This window comes from Triticum urartu, chromosome 2A, assembly GCF_056163025.1.
Source record: "Triticum urartu cultivar PI428250 chromosome 2A, HENAU_Tu73, whole genome shotgun sequence".
Taxonomy (NCBI): Eukaryota; Viridiplantae; Streptophyta; class Magnoliopsida; order Poales; family Poaceae; genus Triticum; species Triticum urartu.
In genome coordinates this window covers 716,900,126-716,924,939 of record NC_141874.1, presented here as the reverse complement: position 1 = coordinate 716,924,939, position 24,814 = coordinate 716,900,126, and the positions used below count along the sequence as shown (strand labels likewise).

Below are 24,814 nucleotides of genomic sequence, written 5' to 3'. Positions count from 1 at the left end.
AATACCCAAAAAGTAAATGTGCACATCGTTTTAAGTTTATTGTACGTGGATAAGCTAGTTGTAGGTACATATTAATAAATATCGCATATACCCAAAAATATTTTGGGTATAAACATACCCGAGAATATCTTTTTTACTAAAAAAGTTCACATACCCACAAATTTATTTGAGGTATCTGCATACTCATGAAATTTCTGGGTATATACATTGTGTCTCGTTAGCAGCTATTTGATACCTCAGGCATGTGTCAACGCTTTGGAGTATGCACACCATTTAGATATATACATACCAAATTTAAGTACATACTCATGATATTCTCGAGGTATCTACATACTCATGATATTTCGGGTATGTGTATATTCTTAGTACATATAATAGCATGGGTATATGTATATTTTTATTAAGTAATATTTACGGTATGTGTATATTTTCATTAGATATAATAGCCTGCGTATATGTATATTTTTATTAGGTATAATACTCAACATAATATTTGGAAAAGGATTATTGCTAGGAAATCAGCATAATATATTTTTGGAAAGTAATCATTGACCGTTGAGTGTACTAGTGCATGCAAATGAAAAATGGGAAAATTCATTGATTACACGTCATGCACTAATAAAAATGGCTTGCCATGTTTGAGCCTAGGTGCCCAGGCACCTAGGTGCCCCAAACATTTTACCTGGATTAGGAATAGTTATTCTTCAGCCCCCCTCTATTTTACCATCAGTGCATCGTAATTTTACGTTCCGTAAGTTTTATCTTATTTCTGACGAAAAAGAGACCGTAAGAAAATATATAATCACCGTAAAAAATATTTTATGTTATGTAAAATTACAAACGTAAAAACATAGTCTAAAATACACATAAACTGTAAATTTTCTTGTCTTATGGCCTATATTTTTATTTTTTATGTCAAATTTTACATAATGAATCAATAGGAATGTAACTATTTGAATTCGAAACATAATTTAATTATGAAATGATGGTAAGATTATCTCAGATGAAGAATAACTTATTCTGCACCCTATATATACACTGCATATGCGTTGGTCTGCCATCGCAGAAAATACTGAGATACGGCAAAGCTTGTGTAACCAAAGCATTGAATGATAAGCAATGAATCTTTACTAATTTCTGTATGAAGCAAATTGAATCACACATCGGATGATAAGCAATGAAGCTCTATTACATTTTGTGGAAAATATTGAGTATGAAGCACCGACGTGAAGAAGTGTTTCATTGACACTGAAAAATATTTCCATTACAAAACATAAGTATGTGCCCATTGGTTGAAAAAATGTTTGCACCAATAACTTCAATGGAATGTGACAAATTGTTTTCATCAATAGCTACATAAATTGTTTACATCAATAGCTACATAAATTGTTTTCATCTCATGAAAAAATGTTTCCATTGCAATTCAAAAAAAGAAAGGAAAATGCTTCCATTGCCATATGTGTTACGGAATAGAAACAATCAGGAAGATTTTGGAGATTCGTCACCTACAGTAGAAGCATCATCTATGGGGGTTATACCTTAGAATTTAGTGGTTATGTTTCCTAAAAGATCAGATGTAGTGATTCTCACAAGTAATGCTTCCATCATCGTTGGTGCTTGAACCTGCTAACCTAGCGTGCTTTAAGAAAGCAATGCAACAAGGAAGCAACGTCTTAGGGAAAAAGAAACAGATGGAGAGAGATAATAACCTGAGCGTGGGTTACCGGAGCAGTTAGGAAGCATTCAATTAGCGGCTACAACTAATCTCACGCGGGCCTACAGTAGTAGATCCAACATACATCCTGCTTCTAATCCAAATATCCAATGGCTAATGACTAGTGATACTCCCTCCGTCCTATAATATAAGAGCATTTTTGACACTCGACACTGACGAGTCTGTTGAGTGTCAAAAATGCTCTTATATTATAGGTCAATGTCAAAAATGCTCTTATATTATAGGACGGAGGGAGTAGAATATAAAAACATCAGTATTCTGATGCCCATAAAACGCATAAGACTGATATATAGATAAACGATTAGTCAATGTCAGTACCAGTACTAACTGCTAAGCATGCATTAGTAAAAGCAGTAGGATTGCAGAACACATCGCCTTCCTCTTTCATGTAATTAGTTTAAGGGCATTATGGGCCTCCGACTTCCTGCTTTATTTGCTTCCTATGCTTCTTTGCATGCTGCACCGTCCGCTCAAACTCCTCCTTGCTCAGCCAACCCTCATCGTCTTCCATCTTTATTTTCTTCACTTGCTTCTTGCCATTCTGCACTGTCCTCTCAAAATCCGCCTTGCTCAGCCAGCCCTCCTCGTCTTCCTTCTTCATTTTCATTATCCTCTTCCTGTCCTCCGACCTGTACTTCTCGGCGTCCTTCACCATGCGTTCGATCTCCTCCTTGCTCAGCCCGCCCTTGTCCGTGGTGATGTTGATGCTCTTCTTGTTTCCAGTTGTGATGTCCTCCGCCGTCACTTTGAGGATGCCGTTTGCTTCGACTTCAATGGTTTCAATCAACTTCGGCACGCCCCTTGGGGCTGGGGTGATGCCGGTAAGCGCAAACGTGCCCAGGAGCCTGTTGTCCTTGGTCAACTCCCCTTCACCCTCATACACCTTGATGAGCACGCTCGTCTGGTTGTCGAATTTTGTCGTGTATGGCCCCTCCCTCTTAACCGGGATGGTGCTGTTCCGGGGAACCAGCACACTCATGATACCAGGCACAACCTCGACTCCGAGCGAGAGCGGAGTGACGTCCAGCAGGAGGAAGTCCTGCCCCTTGCGGTCACACTCGCCACTGAGGACGGCAGCTTGGACAGCGGCGCCGTAGGCAACGGCCTCGTCAGGGTTGATGCTCTTGCAGAGCGTCTTCCCATCGAAGAAATCCTGGAGCAGCTGCTGCACCTTGGGGATCCGGGTGGAGCCGCCCACAAGCACGACGTCGTGGATCCTAGACTTGTCCATCTTGGCATCGCGGAGGCATTTCTCGACGTGCTCGATGCACTTGCGGAAGAGGTCCATGTTGAGCTCCTCGAAACGGGCACGAGTGATCCTCCCATAGTAGTCAATGCTGTCATGCAGCGAGTCGATCTCGAATTTGGCCTCCACCGTGGTGGACACAGCATCCTCTTGGCCCTCTCACAGGTCGTCCTCAACCGCATGAGCGCCCTCGGGCTGCCTCTGATGTCACTCTTGTGTTTCTTGAGGAAATCTTGCACAAAGTGTTCCACCATCCGGTTGTTGAGATCCTGCCCGCCAAGGTGGGTGTCACCGGACGTGGCCTTGACCGTGAAGACGCCATTTTGTACACTGATAATGGAGACATCCATAGTACCGCCGCCGAGATCAAAGATGAGTACCGTCTTCGCTTCACTGCTGCCGGACATCTTGTCAAGACCATAAGCAATGGCTGCTGCAGAGGGCTCGTTGATGATACGCATGACGTTGAGGCCAGCAATCACACCGGCGTCAATGGTGGCCTGGCGTTGGGAGTCGTTGAAGTAGACCGGGACAGTGATGACGGTGTTCTTCACCGACGTCCCGAGGTAGGCCTCGGCAGTCTCCTTCATCTTAACGAGTATCATGGAGGAGATCTCTTCTGCCGTGAATTTCTTCTCCTGGCCCATGTACTGCACCACGATCATCGGTCGGTCACAAGGACCTGAAACGACTTTGAAAGGCCATAGCTTCATGTCTCCTTGCACAGACGCATCACTGAATTTCCTGCCAATCAGTCGCTTCGCATCTGAAGAAATCGCAGTAGTTCGTTACAGAAGTGCAACATATCAAAATATTGTTACACCATATTTAGGGACAAGATGCATCACACAATACATATTTCAAAGCAATTTTACAGAACAACTGACTTAAACTAACCCAAGTTGCAATGCATTTCACAAGACAGGAGCACATGCATGTCAGTCAAGGGCTCACAACATCCTAAATCTGCTGCGTATTAAACTTGTAGTTGTGATTTTGTGAAGTTTCCATACAGTTTTCAACACGATTTATTTTCCAACAAAATGGAGTGACATAGGACACCAATCAATCTCAGTATTTGCTTGTACAAAACCTATGAGTTTCCCTGGATACATGTGCATCTTTTTTTTTAGGCAGCAAATCCTTTTTTGTAGTGAAATTGAAATGGCACTCGATGTTTCCTTTGCTAAAAACCAGGGACCATTCCTGTGTATATTCTGTTTATAAGAATAACTGCAGACCTCATAGAAGCTCTCATCGATTATTGATCACAATACGATAGGAAATCTGGATCATGTAATCTTCACCCTATGGCTGACGTGGTATGATGATTAGTATCCATATGCGTGTTGAGAAAGGCCCCTCAACCAAGCTTGGATTTGAATCTGTGCTACAAAGGTATCTTAACCAAACTTGCCACACACAAACACACACAATCATATGGATACGACGCGTAGTAATGTTTGGAGCATACAGAATTACAGATATATAAAATAATCTTGAACCAGAAGACTAGATATATGGAATCGGTCTGGACGACCATCAGCAGAAAAAGAAGTTTACAACAGAGCACATAAACATGTGGGTTACAATTTATGTACATTAAGTAAGCATTTTTTGGAATTAATAGCATTCAAACAAATCCAGCAAAAGATTCTGACATGGAAAACTTCAATCTTAGTGAAACAGTTTTGACAAAGTATACAAATCTGAAGTCATCAGGATGTAACACAACTGAAAAATCATACATATCACTGTATAACATGACCGGAAACCGATTTATCAGAGGCATTGAAGGACCATACATTTCAAATAAAGACTTCTCAATAGTGTGCTTGTGTTTTCACAATATTTCACGCTTTACATATATATTTTGTTTAGAACTAGAACTTCAAGTAATAAGTATACTCATACTACTTGTGGGTTGTGGCCAGCGCACGGGTTGACTGATGACTAGTTGAGGACTTGAGGTAGCTAATTTCTCAGTTTTAATTAAAACCAGGTAATGTTGGTTAAATACTGAACGATGTGGAGTGAAAATCTTAGACATGTACAACAATAGGAGCTAACCAAGGCAAAGAAAAGAATCGATCTATGACAGGGGAACTGAACACGAACCCATCGAGCTGTCAGAGACTAGCGCTGAAAAATCAAGTAAACCAGCAGATCGAGTCGGATCTGTTATTTTACCGAAGACGGTGTTGACGGGGTTCCTTGCGGCTTGGTTGAGAGCCGCGTCGCCGATGAGCCGCCAGGCGTCGGTGAAGGCGACGCGGGACGGCATGGTGAGGTTCCCCTGGTCGTTGGGGATGACCTCGACGCGGTTGTGGGAGGGCCGCCACGCTGCCACGCACGAGTAGGTCGTCCCGAGGTCGACGCCGATCGCCGGCCCGTCGCCGACCATCCTAGGGTCGAGGCAGAGGCGCACGGCGGCTGGATGGAGGAGGGGGCTTTTTTTTTAACCGGATGGAAGTGAAGGCGGCCTTGCTTCCGCGAGGGAAGATGGGCAGGCCAAATGGCTGGAATAAATGTTCGGACAGGCTATCGGGTCAATGTCCGGACGATTTTTTACCCAAATGGATTTTTCATCGCCTGGACTAACCGACACTTCTCATATTCATCCTATGAGATGGATATGTGACGCTCAGACACGTCCATCACGTCAGACTGACTGATAGGGCATGCGTGAGGATACTGAGAGACCGCTAGTCCAACGAGTGCCCCCTCCACTCCACGCCGTGTGGGGCCGCTCCGGCGTGTCGCGCAAGGGAGGAGGCCCGCTATTTAAGCCGGACGGCGGTAGCCGAACCCTATCCGCCCCATTTCCCCTTTCTTCTCTCCACTGCCGCTACTTCCAATCCGTCTGCCGCATCATGCCGAGGCGCCGCATCATCACCTACATCATGCTCACTTCGGAGTGCCGTCCGCAGCTGCTAGAGGTGATTCGGGCAAGCGAGCAGGCCGTTGCGGTGTGGGCCTTCCTCCGGATTCGCCCAAGCCGAAGGAGGACGACGGCAAGGAGGAGGAGGCAAGGGAGGGAGGGGGAGGGTGCAGCCGCCGGGAGCGAAGTCCATGGCGGAGGAGGAGGAGCTGACTGCGGGCTTCACCATGGCGGACACGCAAGCGGAGTACGAGGCCGCCCAAGCGATGAAAATGGCGAAGCAGACCGCCATCCTGGAGTCCATCCAGAGTGAGGGCTACGTCGAGGCCAATCGATGGTTCATCCTGCAAGAACAGACAGTGACAGACGCGATGTTCGTCGAATTGGATGCAGAGGCAGAAGGGATGGAGGAGCCGGAGCCTCCGCAGGCGCAAGAGTTGCCGCACTTGCCTGTCTACCCGACGCCAGGAATGGAGATCATCGACGTCTCCGATGATGCGTAGTTTTAGCTATGTATGTAGTACGTAGGTTTTTATCTACACGACTAGTATGGATTTGAGACATAAAGTTTGAGATTCATGGCTGTGGCGGAAAATTTTGGTGTGCTCCCCATCACTATCCATGGACGCGTTTACGCGTGTTCACTGGCGTTTTAGGGCCGCCGGATTTTTGTGTTTGCAGTTGTAGATGCTCTTTTTTTTAGAACGAAGGTTCGCGAAGAGCCCGGCTTTGAATTAACAAAGCCATCAACCGGCCAGGAATTACAGCAGACAACCCAACTTACAAAGGTCAGAACAATACAACGGAGAACACTGGAAAGACTACTCACTACAACCTCCACAAGCCACAAACAGCTAGTAAAGGCTGAGCACTCCACACTAAGATCATATGTAGCAGAAACGGAGCAGCGCATCAGGACATAGCCGACCTTCGAGGATGGACTGTGTGTTGGGGAACGTTGCAGAAAACAAAAATTTTCCTACTCGTTTCACCAAGATCCATCTAGGAGTTCATATAACAACGAGCCATCGGATGCATCTACATACCTTTGTAGATCGCGTGCGGAAGCGTTCAAAGAACGGTGATGATGTAGTCGAACACGACGTGATCCAAATCACCGATGACCAAGCGCCGAACGGACGGCACCTCCGCGTTCAACACACGTACGGGACGGGAGACGTCTCCTCCTTCTTGATCCAGCAAGGGGAAGGAGAGGTTGACGAAGATCCAGCAGCACGACGGCGTGGTGGTGGATGCAGGGCGTCACAGTAGCAGGGCTTCGCCTATACTACGAGAGAGAGACGTAACGGGGAGAGAGGGAGGCGCCAGGGGCTGGTGTATCAAGTCCCTCCTCTCCCCCACTATATATAGGAGGGCCAAGGGGGGGGTGCGCAGCCTAGGAGATCCAATCTCCTAGGTGCGGCGGCCAAGGGGAGGTTTCCCTCCCCCCCCAAGGCACCTAGGGGTGCCTTCCACTAGTGGGACTCCTCCCCCATGGAAACCCTAGGCGCATGGGCCTATAGGGGCTGGTGCCCTTGGCCCATCTAGGCCAAGGCGCACCCCCTACAGCCCATGTGGCCCCCCGGGACAGGTGGCCCCACCCGGTGGGCCCCAGGGACCCCTCCGGTGGTCCCGGTACAATACCGATAACCCCGAAACTTGTCCCGATGGCTGAAACAGCACTTCCTATATATAATTCTTTACCTCCGGACCATTCCGGAACTCCTCGTGACGTCCGGGATCTCATCCGGGACTCCGAACAATATTCGGGTTACTGCATATTCATATCTTCACAACCCTAGCGTCACCGAACCTTAAGTGTGTAGACCCTACGGGTTCGGGAGACAAGCAGACATGACCGAGACGACTCTCCGGTCAATAACCAACAGCGGGATCTGGATACCCATGTTGGCTCCCACATGCTCCACGATGATCTCATCGGATGAACCACGATGTCGAGGATTCAATCAACCCCGTATGCAATTCCCTTTGTCAATCGATATGTTACTTGCCCGAGATTCGATCGTCGGTATCCCAATACCTCGTTCAATCTCGTTACCGGCAAGTCACTTTACTCGTACCGTAATGCATGATCCCGTGACCAGACACTTGGTCACTTTGAGCTCATTATGATGATGCATTACCGAGTGGGCCCAGTGATACCTCTCCGTCATACGGAGTGACAAATCCCAGTCTTGATCCGTGTCAACCCAACAGACACTTTCGGAGATACCCGTAGTCTACCTTTATAGTCACCCAGTTACGTTGTGACGTTTGGTAGACCCAAAGCACTCCTACGGTATCCGGGAGTTACACGATCTCATGGTCTAGGGAAAAGATACTTTGACATTGGAAAACTCTAGCAAACGAACTATACGATCTTGTGCTATGTTTAGGATTGGGTCTTGTCCATCACATCATTCTCCTAATGATGTGATCTCGTTATCAATGACATCCAATGTCCATAGTCAGGAAACCATGACTATCTGTTGATCAACGAGCTAGTCAACTAGAGGCTTACTAGGGACATGTTGGTGTCTGTTATTCACACATGTATTACGATTTCCGGATAACACAATTATAGCATGAATAAAGACAATTATCATGAACAAGGAAATATAATAATAATGCTTTTATTATTGCCTCTAGGGCATATTTCCAACAGTCTCCCACTTGCACTAAAGTCAATAATCTAGTTACATTGTGATGAATCGAACACCCATGGAATTCTGGTGTTGATCATGTTTTGCTCTAGGGAGAGGTTTAGTCAACGGATCTGCTACATCCAGGTCCGTATGTACTTTACAAATCTCTATGTCTCCATCTTGAACATTTTCACGAATGAAGTTGAAGCGACGCTTGATGTGCCTTGTCTTCTTGTGAAACCTGGGCTCCTTGGCAAGTGCAATAGCTCCAGTGTTGTCACAAAAGAGTTTGATTGGCCCCGACGCATTGGGTATGACTCCTAGGTCGGTGATGAACTCCTTCACCCATATTGCTTCATGTGCTGCCTCCGAGGCTGCCATATACTCCGCTTCACATGTAGATCCCGCCACGACGCTCTGCTTGCAACTGCACCAGCTTACTGCCCCACCATTCAAAATATACACGTATCCGGTTTGTGACTTAGAGTCATCCAGATCTGTGTCGAAGCTAGCGTCGACGTAACCCTTTACGACGAGCTCTTCGTCACCTCCATAAACGAGAAACATTTCCTTAGTCCTTTTCAGGTACTTCAGGATATTCTTGACCGCTGTCCAGTGTTCCTTGCCGGGATTACTTTGGTACCTTCCTACCAAACTTACGGCAAGGTTTACATCAGGTCTGGTACACAGCATGGCATACATAATAGAACCTATGGCTGATGCATAGGGGATGACGCTCATCTCTTCTATATCTTCTGCCGTGGTCGGACATTGAGCTGAGCTCAATTTCATACCTTGTAACACAGGCAAGAACCCCTTCTTAGATTGATCCATATTGAACTTCTTCAATATCTTATCAAGGTATGTGCTTTGTGAAAGACCTATGAGGCGTCTCAATCTATCTCTATAGATTTTGATGCCTAATATATAAGCAGCTTCTCCAAGGTCCTTCATTGAAAAACTCTTATTCAAGTAGGCCTTGATGCTATCCAAGAGTTCTATATCATTTCCCATCAATAGTATGTCATCTACATATAATATGAGAAATGCTACAGAGCTCCCACTCACTTTCTTGTAAACGCAGGCTTCTCCATAAGTCTGCGTGAACCCAAACGCTTTGATCATCTCATCAAAGCGAATGTTCCAACTCCGAGATGCTTGCACCAGCCCATAGATCGAGCGTTGGAGCTTGCACACCTTGTCAGCATTCTTAGGATCGACAAAACCTTCCGGCTGCATCATATACAATTCTTCCTTAAGGAAACCATTAAGGAATGCCGTTTTGACGTCCATTTGCCATATCTCATAATCGTAGAATGCGGCAATTGCTAACATGATTCGGACGGACTTTAGCTTCGCTACCGGTGAGAAAGTCTCATCGTAGTCAACCCCTTGAACTTGTCGATAACCCTTAGCGACAAGCCTAGCTTTATAGATGGTCACATTACCATCCGCGTCTGTCTTCTTCTTAAAGATCCATTTATTTTCTATGGCTCGCCGTTCAACGGGCAAGTCAGTCAAAGTCCATACTTCATTTTCATACATGGATCCTATCTCGGATTTCATGGCTTCTAGCCATTTGTCGGAATCCGGGCCCGCCATCGCTTCTTCATAGTTCGAAGGTTCACCGTTGTCTAACAACATGATTTCCAAGACAGGGTTGCCGTACCACTCTGGTGCGGAACGTGTCCTTGTGGACCTTCGAATTTCAGTAGGAGCTTGATCAGAAGTATCTTGATCATTATCATTAACTTCCTCTCTAGTCGGTGCAGGCACCTCAGGAACATTTTCTTGAGTTGCGCCATTTTCCGGTTCAAGAGGTAATACTTCATCAAGCTCTACTTTCCTCCCACTTACTTCTTTCGAGAGAAACTCTTTCTCTAGAAAGAGTCCGTTCTTGGCAACAAAGATCTTGCCTTCGGATCTGAGGTAGAAGGTATACCCAATAGTTTCTTTAGGGTATCCTATGAAGACGCATTTTTCCGACTTGGGTTCGAGCTTCTCAGGTTGAAGTTTCTTGACATAAGCATCGCATCCCCAAACTTTTAGAAACGACAGCTTAGGTTTCTTCCCAAAACATAATTCATACGGTGTCGTCTCAACGGATTTCGTCGGAGCCCTATTTAAAGTGAATGCAGCAGTCTCTAAAGCATAGCCCCAAAAAGATAGCGGTAAATCGGTAAGAGACATCATAGATCGCACCATATCTAATAAAGTGCGATTACGACGTCCGGACACACCATTACGCTGAGGTGTTCCAAGCGGCGTGAGTTGTGAAACTATTCCACATTTTCTTAAGTGTGTGCCAAACTCGTGACTCAAGTATTCTCCTCCACGATCTGATCGTAGAAACTTGATTTTCCTGTCACGTTGATTTTCAACCTCACTCTGAAATTCCTTGAACTTTTCAAAGGTTTCAGACTTGTGTTTCATTAAGTAGACATACCCATATCTACTCAAGTCATCAGTGAGGGTGAGAATATAACGATAGCCACCGCGAGCCTCAACACTCATTGGACCGCACACATCAGTATGTATGATTTCCAATAAGTTGGTTGCTCGCTCCATTGTTCCTGATAACGGAGTCTTGGTCATTTTACCCATGAGGCATGGTTCGCACGTGTCAAATGATTCATAATCAAGAGACTCTAAAAGTCCATCTACATGGAGCTTCTTCATGCGTTTGACACCTATGTGACCAAGGCGGCAGTGCCACAAGTATGTGGGACTATCATTATCAACCTTACATCTTTTGGTACTCACACTATGAATATGTGTAGCAATACGCTCGAGATTCATTAAGAATAAACCATTTACCATAGGAGCATGACCATAAAACATATCTCTCATATAAATGGAACAACCATTATTCTCAGATTTAAATGAGTAGCCATCTCGAATTAAACGAGATCCCGATACAATGTTCATGCTCAAAGCTGGCACTAAATAACAATTATTGAGGTTTAAAACTAATCCCGTAGGTAAATGTAGAGGCAGCGTGCCGACGGCGATCACATCGACCTTGGAACCATTCCCGACGCGCATCGTCACCTCGTCCTTCGCCAGTCTCCGTTTATTCCGCAGCTCCTGCTGTGAGTTACAAATATGAGCAACGGCACCGGTATCAAATACCCAGGAGTCACTACGAGTACTGGTAAGGTACACATCAATTACATGTATATCAAATATACCTTTGGTGTTGCCGGCCTTCTTGTCCGCTAAGTATTTGGGGCAGTTCCGTTTCCAGTGACCCTTCCCTTTGCAATAAAAGCACTCAGTCTCGGGCTTGGGTCCATTCTTTGGCTTCTTCCCGGCAGCTTGCTTGCCGGGCGCGACAACCTCCTTGCCGTCCTTCTTGAAGTTCTTTTTACCCTTGCCTTTCTGAACTTAGTGGTTTTATTGACCATCAACACTTGATGTTCCTTCTTGACTTCTACCTCCGCTGATTTCAGCATAGAGAACAACTCAGGAATGGTCTTTTGCATCCCTTGCATGTTGAAGTTCATCACAAAGCTCTTGTAGCTTGGTGGAAGCGACTGGAGGATTCTGTCAATGACCGCATCATCCGGGAGATTAACTCCCAGCTGAGATAAGCGGTTATGTAACCCAGACATAGTGAGTATGTGCTCACTGACAGAACTATTTTCCTCCATCTTACAGCTGAAGAACTTATCGGAGACTTCATATCTCTCGATCCGGGCATGAGCTTGAAAAACCATTTTCAGCTCTTCGAACATCTCATATGCTCCATGTCTCTCAAAACGCTTTTGGAGCCCCGGATCTAAGCTGTAAAGCATGCCGCACTGAACGAGGGAGTAGTCGTCAACACGTGTCTGCCAAGCGTTCATAACGTCTTGGTTCTGTGGGACGGGTGGATCACCTAGCGGTGCTTGTAGGACATAATCTTTCTTGGCAGCTATGAGGATGATCCTCAGGTTTCGGACCCAGTCCGTATAGTTGCTGCCATCGTCTTTCAGCTTGGTTTTCTCTAGGAACGCGTTGAAGTTGAGGACTACGTTGGCCATTTGATCTACAAGACATATTGCAAAGATTTTAGACTAAGTTCATGATAATTAAGTTCATCTAATCAAATTATTAATGAACTCCCACTTAGATTAGACATCCCTCTAGTCATCTAAGTATTACATGATCCGAGTTAACTAGACCGTGTCCGATCATCATGTGAGACGGACTAGTCAACGTCGGTGAACATCTTCATGTTGATCGTATCTTCTATACGACTCATGCTCGACCTTTCGGTCTTCTGTGTTCCGAGGCCATGTCTGTACATGCTAGGCTCGTCAAGTTAACCCTAAGTGTTTTGCATGTGTAAAACTGTCTTACACCCGTTGTATGTGAACGTAAGGATCTATCACACCCGATCATCACGGCGTGCTTCGAAACGACAAACTTTAGCAACGGTGCACAGTTAGGGGAGAACACTTCTTGAAATTGTTATGAGGGATCATCTTATTTACTACCGTCGTTCTAAGTAAACAAGATGCAAAACATGATAAACATCACATGCAATCAAATAATAAACGTGACATGATATGGCCAATATCACATAGCTCCTTTGATCTCCATCTTGGGGCTCCATGATCATCTTGTCACCGGCTTGACACCATGATCTCCATCATCATGATCTCCATCATCGTGTCTCCATGAAGTTGCTCGCCAACTATTACTTCTACTACTATGGCTAACGTGTTTAGCAATAAAGTAAAGTAATTTACATGGCGTTTCTTAATGACACGCAGGTCATATAAAAGAATAAAGACAACTCCTATGGCTCCTGCCGGTTGTCATACTCATCGACATGCAAGTCGTGATTCCTATTACAATAGCATGAACATCTCATACATCACATATAGATCATTCATCATTCATCACAACTTTGGCCATATCATATCACAAACCACTTGCTGCAAAAAACAAGTTAGACGTCCTCTAATTGTTGTTGCAAGTTTTACGTGGCTGAATTAGGGTTCTAGCAAGAACGTCTTCTTACCTACGTTAAAGCCACAACGTGATTTGTCAATTCTATTTACCCTTCATAAGGACCCTGTTCATCGAATCCGCTCCAACTAAAGTGGGAGAGACAGACACCCGCCAGCCACCTTATGCAACTAGTGCATGTTAGTCGGTGGAACCGGTCTCACGTAAGCGTACGTGTAAGGTTGGTCCGGGCCGCTTCATCCCACAATACCGTTGAAGAAAGATAAGACTAGTAGCGGCAAGAAAGTTGACAAATCTACGCCCACAACAAATTGTGTTCTACTCGCGCAAGAAGAACTACGCATAGACCTAGCTCATGATGCCACTTTTGGGGAACGTTGCAGAAAACAAAAATTTTCCTACTCGTTTCACCAAGATCCATCTAGGAGTTCATCTAGCAACGAGCCATCGGATGCATCTACATACCTTTGTAGATCGCGTGCGGAAGCGTTCAAAGAACGGTGATGATGTAGTCGAACACGACGTGATCCAAATCACCGATGACCAAGCGCCGAACGGACGGCACCTCCGCGTTCAACACACGTACGGGACGGGAGACGTCTCCTCCTTCTTGATCTAGCAAGGGGAAGGAGAGGTTGACGAAGATCCAGCAGCACGACGGCGTGGTGGTGGATGCAGGGCGTCACAGTAGCAGGGCTTCGCCTATACTACGAGAGAGAGACGTAACGGGGAGAGAGGGAGGCGCCAGGGGCTGGTGTATCAAGTCCCTCCTCTCCCCCACTATATATAGGAGGGCCAAGGGGGGGTGGTGCGCAGCCTAGGAGATCCAATCTCCTAGGTGCGGCGGCCAAGGGGAGGTTTCCCTCCCCCCCAAGGCACCTAGGGGTGCCTTCCACTAGTGGGACTCCTCCCCCATGGAAACCCTAGGCGCATGGGCCTATAGGGGCTGGTGCCCTTGGCCCATCTAGGCCAAGGCGCACCCCCTACAGCCCATGTGGCCCCCCGGGACAGGTGGCCCCACCCGGTGGGCCCCCGGGACCCCTCCGGTGGTCCCGGTACAATACCGATAACCCCGAAACTTGTCCCGATGGCTGAAACAGCACTTCCTATATATAATTCTTTACCTCCGGACCATTCCGGAACTCCTCGTGACGTCCGGGATCTCATTCGGGACTCCGAACAATATTCGGGTTACTGCATATTCATATCTTCACAACCCTAGCGTCACCGAACCTTAAGTGTGTAGACCCTACGGGTTCGGGAGACAAGCAGACATGACCGAGACGACTCTCCGGTCAATAACCAACAGCGGGATCTGGATACCCATGTTGGCTCCCACATGCTCCACGATGATCTCATCGGATGAACCACGATGTCGAGGATTCAATCAACCCCGTATGCAATTCCCTTTGTCAATCGATATGTTACTTGCCCGAGATTCGATCGTCGGTATCCCAATACCTCGTTCAATCTCGTTACCGGCAAGTCACTTTACTCGTACCGTAATGCATGATCCCGTGACCAGACACTTGGTCACTTTGAGCTCATTATGATGATGCATTACCGAGTGGGCCCAGTGATACCTCTCCGTCATACGGAGTGACAAATCCCAGTCTTGATCCGTGTCAACCCAACAGACACTTTCGGAGATACCCGTAGTCTACCTTTATAGTCACCCAGTTACGTTGTGACGTTTGGTAGACCCAAAGCACTCCTACGGTATCCGGGAGTTACACGATCTCATGGTCTAGGGAAAAGATACTTTGACATTGGAAAACTCTAGCAAACGAACTATACGATCTTGTGCTATGTTTAGGATTGGGTCTTGTCCATCACATCATTCTCCTAATGATGTGATCTCGTTATCAATGACATCCAATGTCCATAGTCAGGAAACCATGACTATCTGTTGATCAACGAGCTAGTCAACTAGAGGCTTACTAGGGACATGTTGGTGTCTGTTATTCACACATGTATTACGATTTCCGGATAACACAATTATAGCATGAATAAAGACAATTATCATGAACAAGGAAATATAATAATAATGCTTTTATTATTGCCTCTAGGGCATATTTCCAACACTGTGCTCCAGGAACACTTAGAGAAGAAAGGAACCAACATCTTCCTTCTCAATCACCGAAGAGGGACCCTTCCCCCTCGCCATGGCTCGTAGGCGTCGCACCGTCGGGATTTCGAGAAGCTCACCCTAGAGCTGGAAGAATGTCGCCCTCGCATCGCAAGGTGGACATGGGATGACCACATCGATTTGGGATATACCTCGCCGGCTGCTCCACCACAGTCCATGCCCAACTAGTTGGAGACAAGCTTCAGGAATCGGACGACGCAAAGGAGGTAGCGCAATCCCTCACCTGCATAACCTCTCGACCGATCCCCACACCCTTGACGACGCCTCCAGCAAGGTCACGACGCGCAAGGCGCCGCCGCCGCCAAATCCGTCGGGGATAAAGGTTTTCACCTGGGCAGGGGGATCGGGGTGGAGAGCAGGGGACCTCGGCTGCGCCCCCATGGAGGAAAGCAGCGCCCTTGGGCGTTGCCGCCGCCGGGCCGGCCGGACCAGCCAAGGTTTCCCCTGGTTCCCTGGCTGACCACCAACACGCACCAACGCCGGAGCCAGACGAAGCTAGCCCACCACGGAGGCGAGAGAGAAGCAGCAGGGGATAGGGATTTCACACCTCCAGATCTGGCGAAGCAGAACACGCCATGGCCGAATTCCACCAGCCACCCGCCGCCCGCACGGCCGGGCACGCTGGCCAGCACCCCCTGCGAACGCCGCCCACCGCCCGACGACGTCGCCTGTCCGGCAAGGGCCGCCGCCCAAGGAACCACAGGCCTCCAAGAGGGGGAGGAGCGCCGAGATCCCCGCCGCCACCTTCACCGGCGTCCGCGCGGGCTTCCCGGCGGCCGCCTCTGGTAGCGGCGAGGGGAAGGAAGGGGGTGGAGGGGGTGGCGGCGGCGGCGGAACCCTAGTCGCCCCCGAGTCGCCCAAGGGGACGACGCGAGGGCCGGGAGGGGAAGTTCTTCTTCGTTGTAGATGCTCTTATAAAGCACGATGCCATGAAGCGAAAGAACGAGATCCTTGTACGCGTATAAGGAAGTACTGCAATGGGCATGGGCTATCGAGAGGATCACTTGGAGATTTCTTCGAGGAGTTTTTTCAAAATTCTATGGAACAGACATTCCCTCATGGGGTGCGGCGGTAGTTTCTGTGTTGGGGTTAGGAACGGGCAATGCATTCAGTTTTGGTCGGCTCATTGAGTTGCCGCTAGGGCTTGTCTGAGTTGGTGGTCTCGCGATTGGGTGGAGCGGCGACGGTTGCATTTTTTGTGGTGACATGGTTGTGAGGTCCGGCGCGGAGAAATGAGGACAAAAACCGACCGACACAATGGACCGGCCCAATTTGCTTCGCAGTTCGTACAACGTCATCGAGGTTTGGGAACTTTCTAGAAGGTTCCTTGAACCGGTTTGTTTTCTTTTGCCGGTTTTCCTTTTTTTCTTATTTTTTTGTCATTTTTCTGTTTCTTTTTCTTCTTAATATTTTTCCTTTTTTGTTTCTTTTTCCTTTTTCAAGTTTATTTTTTCTTTCTTCAATTTTTTTCACATTTTGAACTTTTTTTCGAAAATTCTGAAAAAGTTCAAATTTTAAAAATTGTTCGTGAGTTCAAATTTTGGTCAGAAATTCAGAAAAAAAAACCTTTTAAAATATTTTTTACGATTTTCAAATATTTTCCAGTTATTAGAAAATTGTTCGGCATGTTTTGGTACAAATTTTTTTCACAACTTTTCATAAAATTTCAGAATCTCAAAAAATGTTCGAATTTTCAAAAATTGTTCACAATTTGTTCATGCTTTTGAAAAATGTTCAGATTTTCGAATTTCATTCAGAGTTTTTAATAATTGTTTACAATTCAAAGAATGTTCAGAATTTAATTTTTTTTCTTGTTTTTCAAAATTTGTTCACATATTTCAACAAAAATTCAGAATTTCAAGTTCATAATTATCAGAATTTGTTCAGGTTTTTAAAATTTGCTCCCATTTAAAAAAAATGTTCATGTTTCCAAAAAAATTAGGTGTTCGCACTGAGCTAGAGGTAAGGATTTCGATTCCCACGTCCGACAGATTTTTCGATGTACATCCCCACCGCGCCTAAATGGGCCGGCCCAGTCGGGGCTCCGTGTGTGCGTCACGACGGCAATTTTGACGCAGAACGCGTCACATAGGAGGTCCCATTTCCAATCCGTGTGAGGGCATGTACAATGGTTGATAGGACAGTCTTATCTTAAGTCTGGCATGTATTTTAGAGATGACAAAAAAATATGTCTACAATGGGTTATATCTTAGCCTTATCTTCAATAACTAGCAATTCCTTAAAACATGGCGAGACAAATTATGCTAAGAGATCATCTCTTATCTTATCTTAAATAAGAGAAGACAAGCCTTTCTTATGAGTTCTCTCTCCTCCACCTCATCATTTATTCTACGTGACACTCCTAAGATAGCACAATTGTGCATGCCCTGAAAATCGTAACACTAGAAAGCTCTACGGTACAAGAATATTAGGACCATTTTGCCATGATCTGTAGAGCTTTCCTTTTCTCATTTCTTGATTTCACATAGGTCATAAACAGCTATATATTTTTCAAAAATGTACAAAGAAAAGTTGCTAATAAATATGACTTTCACAAAGTATTAGTAAGTTGGTTCATATATACTTGAGCGATTGATGTAGAGATTTTTTTGGGGTGGGGCAACCCAAGCAAACAGTGCGCATAAAACTTATATAGACGATTACTCCATATTAATAACAGTACTAACTAGGAACTAGTACTAAGCATCCATTCCAGCAAAAGCAGCAGGATTGCTTTACACATTGTATGTGTAGTTTAAGCCTTTAAGGACACTATGGGCCTCCGGCTTCCTCCTTTATGTTCGTCATTTGCTTCTTGGCATGCTGCACTATCCTCTCGAAGTCCTCCTTGCTCAGCCAACCCTCATCGTCTTCCATCTTTATTTTCTTCACTTGCTTCTTGCCATTCTACACTATCCTCTCAAAATCAGCCTTGCTCAGCCAGCCCTCGTCGTCTTCCTTCTTCATTTTCATTATCCTCTTCCTGTCCTCCGACCTATACTTCTCGGCGTCCTTCACCATGCGTTCGATATCCTCCTTGCTCAGCCCGCCCTTGTTGGTCGTGATGTTGATGCTCTTCTTGCTCCCGGTTGTCATGTCCACCGCCGTCACCTTCAGGATGCCGTTCGCTTCGACTTCCATCATTTCAATGATCTTCGGCACGCCCCTTGGCGCCGGGACGAGGCCCTCGAGCATGAACTCTCCCAGAAGCCTGTTGTCCTTGGTCCATTCCCCTTCACCCTCGTACACCTTGATGAGCACGCTCGTCTGGTTGTCGAATCCACTCGTGTATCGCCCCTCCCTCTTAAGAGGGATGGTGGTGTTCCGGGGAACCAGCACGTACGCTCATGACACCAGGTATATAATGGTCCACTCGCCAGTCATATACCTCGACCCCAAGCGAGAGTGGAGTGACGTCCAGCAGGAGGAAGTCCTGCCCCTTGCGGTCACACTCGCCGCTGAGGACGGCAGCTTGGACGGCGGCGCCGTAGGCGACGGCCTCGTCGGGGTTGATGCTCTTGCAGAGCGTCTTCTCATCAAAGAAATCCTGGAGCAGCTGCTGCACCTTGGGGATCCGGGTGGAGCCGCCCACGAGCACGACGTCATGGATCTGAGACTTGTCCATCTTGGCATCGCTGAGGCATTTCTCGACGTGCTTGATGCACTTGCGGAAGAGGTCCATGTTGAGCTCCTCGAAACGGGCACGAGTGATCCTCCCATAGTAGTCAATGCTGTCGTGCAGCGAGTCGATCTCGAATTTGGCCTCAACCGCGGAGGACAGCATCCTCTTGGCCCTCTCGCATGCCGTCCTCAGCCGCATCAGCGCCCTCGGGCTGCCTCTAATGTCACTCCTGTGCTTCTTGAGGAAATCTTGCACAAAGTGTTCCACCATCCGGTTGTTGAGATCCTGCCCGCCCATTTGGGTGTCACCAGACGTGGCCTTGACCGTGAAGACGCCATTTTGTACACTGATGATGGAGACATCCATAGTACCGCCGCCGAGATCAAAGATGAGTACCGTTTTCACTTCACCGCTGCAGGGCATCTTGTCAAGGCCGTAGGCAATGACTGCTGCGGAGGGCTCGTTGATGATGCGCATGACGTTGAGGCCAGCAATCGCACCGGCGTCAATGGTGGCTTGGCGTTGGGAGTCGTTGAAGTAGACAGGGACAGTTATGACGACATTCTTCATCGACGTGCCGAGGTAGGCCTCGGCAGTCTCCTTCATCTTAACGAGTATCATGGAGGAGATCTCTTCTGCCGTGAAATGCTTCTCCTCACCCCCGTACTGAACCGCCATCATCGGTCGGTCAGCAGGGCCTGAAATGACTTTGAAAGGCCATAGCTTGATATCTCCTTGCACAGACGCATCACTGAATTTCCGGCCAATCAGTCGCTTCGCATCTGAAGAAATCATAGCAGTTCGTTACAGCAGTGCAATTTGCAGAAAAAATAATAATAATAATAATAATAATAATAATAATAATAATAATAATAACAAAACATTGTTACACCATATTTAGGGACAAGATGCATCACACAATGACACAATACAACTGAAAAGAATAGCATGCTACAAGATTTAGCGCGGCCCTTCTTCAAATGCTATACAAGTTATAGCGTGCTATATTTGAAAATAACGTTTTGCATAAAAATATCAAATATATCATAAAATTAAAGGCTTCCATAATTACAAGCAAAGGGACACTCTAAATTAAAGAGAAAATCATGCGAGAGGCTCACGGCATGTACACTCCTAATTTCTAAGGAAATGAAACACTCCTAATTAAACAGAGAAGCGTGGGTGGCTGACTTGCCGGAGCCGGCGGCGTGGTTGATATTGGCACTGTCTTGCTGGAGTTGGAGGCATGGCCGACGCCGGTACTTGGATGGGGGATGGATAGAAGCTGTTGCGGCTCACGAACTGCCGCCGCCGCCATTGCCGCCGACCTTGGTCACGAGCCGGTGGAAATTAGTGACAAGTTGGCTAGGTTAGCAGTATGCGTTGCGTTTACGTCTCAGAGAGTGATAGTGAGTTGGACCGATGCAATGCGATGATGCTTGATGGGCTGCAGTGTGTAGTACACGTTAAAACGTTACAACATTATTTCATTTAGCGTCAAAATTGCGCGCTATAGCGCGAATAGCGCCGTAGCGAGCAAATTAGCTAAAATGTAACGTGACCCTTCCAGATATGCTACAGCAATGCTATAACGTCGAAATAGCACGCTATTTTTTCCGTCGCACGATACACATGTCAAAGCCATTTTACATAACTACTGAGTTAAACTAAATATATATCTTAAAAATACAACTTGCAATGCATTTCACAAAACAGGCCCACATGCATGTCATAGTCAAGGGCTCACAACATCCTAAATCTGTCGCGCATTAAACTTGTAGTTGTGAAGTTTCCATACGGTTTTCAACATGATTTATTTTCCAACAAAATGTAGAGACATAGTACACACATCAATCTCAGAGTTTCCTTGTACAAACCGATCGATGAGCTTCCCCAGATATAAGTGCATTTTTTGGCAACAAATCCTTTTGTGTATGTAATTGGAATGGCACTCAATGTCTCCTTTGCTAAAAAAGTAAAAACCTGAAACCATTCCTGCCTATATTATGTTTATAAGGAAGACTGAGATTATCATATTTATGCAGCTTACAAATATTTAATAACTGGAGACCTCATTGATGTTCTCATATATTGTTGATCACAAGACGACGAAATCTGGATCATGTAATCTTCACCCTATGGCTAAGGTGGTATGATCATGCAAGTAGTCATACTTGTGGCCAGCGCACGGGTTGATTGATGACTAGTTGAGGGCTTGAGGTAGCTGATTTCTCAGTTTAAAATAAAACCAGGTAATGTTAGTTGAACACGGAACGATTGTGGAGTGAAGATCTCTAGACGTTTATACCACAGACAAGAATAGCAGCTAAACAAGGCAAAGAAAAGGATCGATCGATGACAGGGAACTGGACCTACGAACCCATCGAGCTGAAAAATCAAGTAAACCAGCAGATCGAGATCGGATCTGGTATTTTACCGAAGACGGTGTTGACGGAGTTCCTTGCGGCTTGGTTGAGAGCCGCGTCGCCGATGAGCCGACCGACGCAGGACGGCGTGGTGAGGTTCCCCTGGTCGTTGGGGACGACCTCGACGCGGTTGTGGGACGGCCGCCACACGGCCACGCACGAGTAGGTCGTGCCGAGGTCGACGCCGATCGCCGGCCCGTCGCCGCCCATCTCCGCGAGGGTGAGGCGGAGGCGCGCGGCGGCTGGATCAAAAAAAAAAAAAAGGAGGCTGAGGCGTTTGAACTTTGGAAGGGGGGAGTTACAGAGGCGGCGATGGGTAGGCCAAAAAGGTTAGGTTATACGGCCACGAAGCGAAGGAACGAGATCCTCGTACGCGTTACACGGAAAGTACTGCAGAGGGAATGGGCTATCGGGAGGGAGGATCTACTCGGAGATTTACTCGAGGATTGTTTTTTGAAAAATCTATGGAGCAGACGTTCCCCACGGGCTGATTTGGCGCCATGATATGTGGTCCGTTGGATGAAGCGCGCTAATCTTGACGCATGGACGCGTCGCCGCCTCAGCTTTTGTGACCGATCGCTCTTCATGGCAACCGCGCGACTGAGCCACCATAACCCCCTGTCATGACCCCACTCCTTTCACTCTCCGCCTGTTCCTATGATTTCATGTGGCGGCTCTCCATCTCCCCGGTGATACGCGCACCATCAATTGCCGGCGTCGAACTCGTCATTTCTGTCACGCCATTGCTCTAGGCTTCGAGGTATGTGCCCACCACCTTTTTGATTGCTTAGGGGGCTTGGGCTAGGGATTTGGGGGAGTGAGTGGGTTTCTTGAGGTGTAGGAGTAGTTTTTGTGTTAGGGTTAGGAACGGGCAATGTATTCAATTTTGGTTGGTGTAACTAAGTTGCCGCTAGGGCTTGTCGGGGTTGATGGTCTCACGGTTGGGTGGAGCGGCGGCGGTTGCATTTTTTGTGGTGACATGGTTCTATGGTTCGTCCGTGGCGGTGGCGTAGTGAAATGAGGACAAAAATCCAACCAGGGGTTCCCTCTGGCGATTTTGGGGCGGCGGTCATCGGCCCATAGCAATTTCACAATGTACACTTGAAGGGGTTGTGAGGCCAACTCCACCGCGCGACCCCATCCTGTCCGGCCCCATCCATTTGGAGTAAAAGGGACAAACCAGAAGGTCCAGCGCGCGGGTGCAAACGGACTTTTGTCCATTTTGTGTCTGCTTTCGACCCATCCCCGGCCCAAGTTTGCGTTGATTTTGGGATCAAACGGACAGCACGCGAACGGGCGGGACGCGCGCGCTTGTCCTTCCCTGGCCCGCCTGTCAGTGACACAAAGCAAAACCCCCCGCCCGCCCATTTGGCGCCATTTGCAGCAAACCCTCCCATGTCCCTCCCGCCACCCCCTCCCTCCCTCGTCCATGGTCGACGCCCAGCCGAATTCCGGCGGCTTGGCCGTCGACCCGCCCGAAAAGGTGAAGAAGAAGGCGGCCAAGGTGCCAAGGAAGCCACGGTCGGAGTGCACGCCGGAGGAGATCGTCAAGTTGGACGCGGAATCGGCAAAGAGGAGGGTGAGGGAGTCCTGGACTAAGGGGTCCTCGGGCGTCCGGCCTGTTATCCATGGGCTGAACTGATGGGCTATGAAGACATGAAGACCGAAGACTATACCTGAGTCCGGATTGGACTCTCCTTAGCGTGGAAGGCAAGCTTGGTGACCGACTATGAGGATTCCTTCTTATGTAACCGACTCTATGTAAACCCTAAATCCCCTCGGTGTCTATATAAACCGGAGGGGATAGTCCGGAAAGGACACATTCATTACCATAGTCATATAGGCTAGGCTTTTAGGATTTAGCCATCACGATCTTGTGGTGGATCAACTCTTGTAACACCCATATTCATCAATATCAATCAAGCAGGACGTAGGGTATTACCTCCATAGAGAGGGCCCGAACCTGAGTAAACATTGTGTCCCCTGTCTCGTGTTACCATCGATCCTATACGCACAGTTCGGGACCCCCTACCCGAGATCCGCCGGTTTTGACACCGACATTGGTGCTTTCATTGAGAGTTCCACTGTGTCGTCCACGAAAGGTTTGATGGCTCCTTCAATCATCTACAACGACGCTGTCCAAGGAGAAACCTTCCTCCCCGGACAAATTTTTGTGTTCGGTGGCTTCGTACTGCGGGCCAACTCGCTTGGCCATCTGGAGCAGATCGACAGCTACGCCCCTGGCCACCAGGTCAGGTTTGGAAGCCTGAACTACGTCACGGATATCCGTGGAGACTTGATCTTTAATGGATTTGAGACCGCAGCGATCGCTCCCCCTCGCTCCGATGAACATGACCTAAATCTGTCATCGGATCACATCCAGCGGATGGTCCCTGCTGCTGCAACGGCCTTAGAACCGGAGCAAACCGTGCCATCTGAAGCCACAGAGCCCCCGGCGTTGGAGCCGCACACGGACTCGGCACCCCGTTATGTCTACGTCAATGAAACTCTGGACTCGTCTCCGGCCATGAGTTCCAAATCGGGTACGCCTGCGGACACCGAGCTGGATCGGTTATCGATTTTTGAATTTAGCGTCGCAGACATCTTCCAACACTCGCCCTTAGGTGATGTGCTAAACTCTTTAAAGAATTTGTCCTTAGAGAAGGACTCACATCCAAACTATGTTCGGTTCGAGCGAGAGGCTGATGATGGGAGATTATGTTTCCCACCCGCCACCCACTTCATAGCCACTGTTGATGATTTAACCGACGTGCTCGATTACGGCTCCGAAGACATCGACGGTATGGACGATGATGCCGACCAGGAGCAAGGCCAAAACCCGCCATTTGCTAGACGTTGGACGGCCACCTCTTCGTACGATGTGTACATGATCGACACACCTAAAAAAGCTAGCGACGATGACAAAGGAGATCCAGTTGCGAATAAACCTCCTGAGACACAGTCCAAGCGCCGGCGCCCTAAACGCCGCTCTAAGCCTCGTCGCTCAAACGACGGGAATACTGGCACCGGAGAGAATAGCACTCCGGGCGACGCCGAAAATAACAAAGACCCTGTCGGGGCTGCATCCGAACAGGAGGAACAAGACAACGGGCATGATAACCCTAATAATCAGACCATGACCAATGACCCA

The 24,814-nt window shown here is 47.4% G+C and overlaps 2 protein-coding genes and 1 pseudogene across 2 annotated transcripts; all 3 read right to left on the bottom strand.

Moving 5' to 3' along the window:
* Positions 1-2,053: 2,053 nt before the first annotated feature.
* Positions 2,054-3,873, bottom strand: LOC147987085 (heat shock cognate 70 kDa protein-like). Its single transcript, XM_087540245.1, has one exon. It carries the CDS (start codon positions 3,021-3,023, stop codon positions 2,142-2,144), a length of 882 nt encoding a protein of 293 aa, XP_087396371.1. The 5' UTR covers positions 3,024-3,873; the 3' UTR covers positions 2,054-2,141.
* LOC125534271 (heat shock cognate 70 kDa protein-like) lies at positions 3,141-5,385 on the bottom strand. The gene is made up of 3 exons (XM_087542272.1): positions 5,172-5,385; positions 3,233-3,747; positions 3,141-3,182 (listed from the first exon to the last, which is right to left on the bottom strand). The coding sequence occupies exons 1-3, from the start codon at positions 5,383-5,385 to the stop codon at positions 3,141-3,143; spliced, it is 771 nt and encodes a 256-aa protein (XP_087398398.1).
* A 13,002-nt stretch (positions 5,386-18,387) lies between these two features.
* Positions 18,388-22,345, bottom strand: LOC125534270 (heat shock cognate 70 kDa protein-like; annotated as a pseudogene).
* Positions 22,346-24,814: the final 2,469 nt, after the last annotated feature.